Source organism: Vigna radiata, chromosome 7 (genome assembly GCF_000741045.1).
Source record: "Vigna radiata var. radiata cultivar VC1973A chromosome 7, Vradiata_ver6, whole genome shotgun sequence".
Lineage (NCBI taxonomy): Eukaryota > Viridiplantae > Streptophyta > Magnoliopsida > Fabales > Fabaceae > Vigna > Vigna radiata.
Window position 1 is genome coordinate 35,631,086 of NC_028357.1, and position 5,121 is coordinate 35,636,206.

Sequence of the window (5,121 nt, forward strand, 5' to 3'; positions counted from 1 at the left end):
TGTTTTTTTCCAGACGAATTACCAATTCCTTCATATGTCATTATGCTTGTGAAAATTAGATAAAATTAGATAATACAAAAATTATAAAATGAAACTCATTATAAAATCATTTTTTTTTGTAAGAAATTGCTTAACAGACAATGTTTCTGACTTTTTTGATTGGGGCTACAATAGAGATGACAGAGAAAAGGTTGAAGTGAGAGAGATGAAAGAGAAAGGATTGAGAGGAATGAGAGGGGTGAGGAAGGGTTTGGGGGTATAATATTTTTAGTTTTGAGAATGAAAATTATTTAAATATCCTTGACTTTAAAACTTAGAATCCATAATATATAAGGGTATTTTTGTCTACTATAATCCGGTACACATTGTTAACAAAAAAACATGCGTACACACGTAAACAAACCCATATATATATATATATATATATATGTGTGTGTGTGTGTGTATGTATATATTATATACAAGATTAACCTTTTTTGTTATTCATAATTTTTTTCTATTTTATTCCTTAATAAATAAATATTTTTTAAATTAAAATAATTATTTTATCAATTTTTTCTTTAAAGTAATATTTTTTAAATTTAATTATATTTATTTTTAAATTTTTTAAATGAAACATTTTAAATTTAAAATTAATATCTATCATAAAGAAAATATCTATAAAAATAATAAAAAATATTTATAATAAAATTGTAAAGATTATTTATATTTATTTCTAAAATTATAATTTTATTATTTTTTTATCATAAAAAAGTGAAACATGGTTTTTACTACTTATTGAGAGCATATATTTTTGTGAGTTAAAAAGAAAGAATGATTGAATATATACTGATTATTTTTTTTCTTGACTACCTTAAAAATACATAGATATTTAATTTTGAAAAAAGAAGAAGGAAAGTTTCAAATGATAACAAAGTATTTCATTAGAATCCTCAAGGATTTTAAAATGGTGTGAAAATAGGTATTTCAGAATTAGTACTTCTACAAATTATGTAATAAAGGATCTCCTACTCCAATAGGAGACATAATTTTGTGATACATTAAGTTGCATTTATAAAATATCCTATAATTTGAAAATACTTAAATTTCAACATCATTGTTTATTTTTTATCTAGCTTGATATTGATAAAAACAAAGCACATTTAATATCAAACCTAGTAGATTACTTATACAAATATATATTTGGAAAACCTAATTTGTTATATGGTTACTTGGAATTAGGTTAGCAAATGAAAAACTTACATAATGTTAATATAAAACAAATCCAACTTAGTATATTTACTAAGATGTGTGCTTGATTACCTCACTTTATAAACAAGATTTATTTGAACAAATTCACTTATTAATCCAAAAAAACAAAATATTAACTCAATCTGTTAAGAATTAATATATTACACCAATATCACCTGGCATTTAAGATAATTTAAAAAGTAAAAGATTATTTTTAATTTTTTATATTTAACAAGATATAATGTATAAAGTTTAAGACTTTAAAATTCACAATTAATAATTGATAATTCAAATTTTTATTATGATAAAAAAAATTATTATTATAAAATTAAAATGATTTTTGTAATTTTATTGTAAGCAGTTTTATAATTAAAAAATAATTAAGTTTTAAGAAATGGTTAAATATAAAAATATTAAATTTTAAAAAAATTAAAAAGTAAAATTGATAAAATCATTAGTTTAATTAAAATATTTATTTTAAAAAAAAGTGAAAAATAAACATGAACATAAATCTAAAATTAGAAATATTACACCAACTGTGGAATACCCTCAAAGTTCATCAAGTATAAACACTTCTTCCAGTTTATACATAGTGCATATTACATGGTGAATTAAAGAATTAGAATTTAATTTCACATTTTATTTACTTTTTTTTTTTTAGTTTCTTGACGTTTTAATTAAAGGATTCATTTCTGGCATAATCACGGTTCTCAGGCTTCAAATGGCTTTGGAGTCGTCTTTGGTTGACCTGAACTTAGTAATCCGAAAATCCTCAGCAGCATAGTTATTGCGTGTTTTGGGGGTTCAGTTGATTGATTCAGCAAAACTGAATATTAGGTAATAATTAAAAGTTCTCTTACCACTGCAGTTCAATTTCATCTTTTGGTCGAGAAATGTAGGTATTGCTTCCGAACTCTGCATAGTATGTGTTAAATGTTTGTTAGTGTTTACCCATTGGCTAATTATTTATATAATTTTAGGGTTGGACTTTGTGTAGCCTTGTCTCACAAGTGAATTTAAAAAAGGCAATAAGTACTTCTCTAGGTTGTATCAGCAGGAGGATTGTGATAGGTAAAATCTCCTTGACGAAGTTGTGTTGTAACTCGCTTGTCATGTCAGTTAGCTTGCAATTCTGGGTTTTTGACAGACAATATATAAATTTTATATGTGTATGCCAATGGGTATAAAATATAGGGTTAAAACAAATACGTCATGATTAACTTTGATGATGAATATGTCAAGAATGGCAAGTATTTATCTACTCTCATTGTTCAAGAGCTCCTTGTTTACATTCTAAGCAACAGATCTCCCAAGTCAGCTTTGCTTTGGAAGCCTCTATCTTTGAGGTGCCATTTTGATCCTCTGTATTTTTTTTTTCTAAGTTGCATCTTTTCCTGTTTCCAATTTTATGTGTGTTATGCGGTGCATGTGAGTATCTAATTATATTTTTGCTTGAAGAGTTGAGATGAGTTCTTTTGTAGAATACGAAAAGCATATTCACATTGACTGCTTGTTAGGTTTTCTGAGTAGTTGTCACCTCTCTTGTTCCACAATTGTGGCAGGAGAAAATTTTCATCACTGGAACAAAAGAGTCTCCCTGGAGTAGGTGGGTTAAGATAATATGGTTATATGATTTGGATATGATTATTAAATAATCTGATGTTGAATTCCAGATTGCTTAGTAATCTTCTATGGGGTGAATTTACTAATTTGGCAAGGCTTTCTGATACTGCCTTTGATTTGTTTGTTTCTTTTCTTGCCAGTTACAATTGCATTTTTTTTTTCTTAAAATTAATACTTGTCTAACCAGTGATAATAATTTTGGGACTACTGTTGGGAACACAATATAATAACTAACTTATATTGTGCACTATTGTGCCTTCTTTAATTCGAAGTCTCAAATACTGCTGTAAAAACTACAAGTTTTGGTCGTCCCTTTTACTGGTTAAACTCTTTTACCGTATTCATATTGCGTACCCTTCACTGAATAGCTTGTAGGATTATCACAATAAGTACTAAAGTAGAGGTTTGTTGGACTTTTGTTGGTACAAACACTGGTTTCTCTCCTGCTGAGGACTGTAAATCGATGTGTTCCCATAGATTTTGCTGTTGGTTTTGCTAACGTGTGAAATAAATTGTAGTTGATCTTGTGTCCATATTTAGCCTGTATATTGGCTGTTCGTGTTTAGTCAAAATCCTTCAAATTTCTTGCGTTCAGTTCATGCATGCTACAATTGTCATCCTCAAAATTCTGTATCTCGTCGAGTTAGTGCTGATACATTCGAATATTGCAGTTAACAGCAATGGGAAATCTTTTGTGTTGTGTGCAAGTTGAGCAATCTACAGTGGCTATAAAAGAAAATTTTGGACGATTTGAGAAGGTGCTTCAGCCAGGATGCCATTGCATGCCATGGTTCCTTGGGAAACAACTTGCTGGTCATCTCTCTCTTCGTCTACAACAATTGGATCTTCGATGTGAGACCAAGACAAAGGTTTTTGTTTTTTCCTAACACTTTAACTATAACCAAATATTTTAAGCCATTTCTTGGTTTTTAATCACCACTTACATTCATTTTGGCATAGATATTTTTTATTAAGTTTATTTGGCTGTCATTTCTTGTGCTTCGTTATCAGCCAGCTAGAGGGAAGTCCTATTGCAAAAGGTAGAGAAAGGTATAGAAAAACTATAGACAAACTACTGAATAGGATTTCGAGGTCAATGATTAGTCTAAGACGTGATTAACAATATACTTTACCATGGCATCATTTAGTCTATGTAGCTGTCTAGCTGACTCCATCTAGTGGGAAAATTGTTGTATTTTGTTTGTCTTTCACTAGTACCTGTTATTCTGTAAACATTATTCTTAAACTTTCCTCCGTTGAATTAAATTTGATCAGATTAAATGTTTGTCTGCTTACAGGATAATGTATTTGTTAATGTTGTTGCTTCAATTCAGTACCGTGCCCTGGCCGAGAAGGCCAATGATGCTTTTTACAAACTCAGCAATACAAAGACCCAAATTCAGGCATATGTTTTTGATGGTATAAACCATAATACTCATTAACAGAAGCCTGGAATAAGTGGTTTAACCATATTTGTTTAGCTAAGGAGAAATTTCTATTCTCATTGTAGTAATTAGGGCAAGTGTTCCAAAGCTGAACTTGGATGATGCTTTTGAGCAGAAAAATGAAATTGCCAGAGCTGTGGAAGAAGAGCTTGAGAAGGTTGTTTTTAATGTAAAAATATTATTTACTTATAAGATGAACTGTGAATTTATGTTAATTTGAACATTATGCTTTATTGTCTTCATAGGCTATGTCAGCTTATGGGTACGAAATTGTTCAAACACTGATTGTTGATATAGACCCAGATGAGCATGTGAAGCGAGCTATGAATGAAATCAATGCTGGTATGTTATATGAGTGTTGTATGTTCAGTTTCTGCCCATAATATATTTATTCTTCGAAAGGGGTTGATTATTTTTTAGAAATATAACCAATATCTTCCTTTTCTTCGTGGTATATGCAGGTACTTGTAATTTGCAAGCTCTAATTCTTGAGTATTAGTTCCAAAATCTAATTTATCGCAGAAATATTGTTTAGACATTACATTTTGTTATTTTCGCTATATTAATATGGGTCAAGTTGTCTTCATTAAATCAACTAGCGTGTATATTAACTAAATATTGTATGAAGTGCAAGTTTGGACTCAAACGATTGCTTGTGATTATAGTTTACCTGTTTCCTCTGTTGATTGCTTTATGCTAACATGGGTGACTAGCAATCTTTCCTTTGCTCATGGAATGACTTATATTTTTATGCTGCTTTTTGCCTTTATCAGCTGCAAGATTGAGGGTGGCAGCTAATGAGAAGGCAGAGGCAGAGAAGATC

General features: G+C 29.3%; 1 protein-coding gene across 1 annotated transcript in view; it reads left to right on the forward strand.

Moving 5' to 3' along the window:
* The first annotated feature begins 1,875 nt into the window (after nucleotides 1–1,875).
* LOC106766746 (hypersensitive-induced reaction 1 protein) overlaps nucleotides 1,876–5,121 on the forward strand; it is a 7,527-nt gene continuing 4,281 nt past the window's right edge. Inside the window, exons 1-6 of the mRNA XM_022782782.1 lie at nucleotides 1,876–2,125; nucleotides 3,525–3,722; nucleotides 4,152–4,272; nucleotides 4,364–4,455; nucleotides 4,544–4,640; nucleotides 5,072–5,120. Of these exons, the coding sequence (XP_022638503.1) occupies nucleotides 3,534–3,722; nucleotides 4,152–4,272; nucleotides 4,364–4,455; nucleotides 4,544–4,640; nucleotides 5,072–5,120 (548 nt within the window). The 5' untranslated portion in view covers nucleotides 1,876–2,125; nucleotides 3,525–3,533. The remainder of the gene's footprint in view (nucleotides 2,126–3,524; nucleotides 3,723–4,151; nucleotides 4,273–4,363; nucleotides 4,456–4,543; nucleotides 4,641–5,071; nucleotide 5,121) is intronic.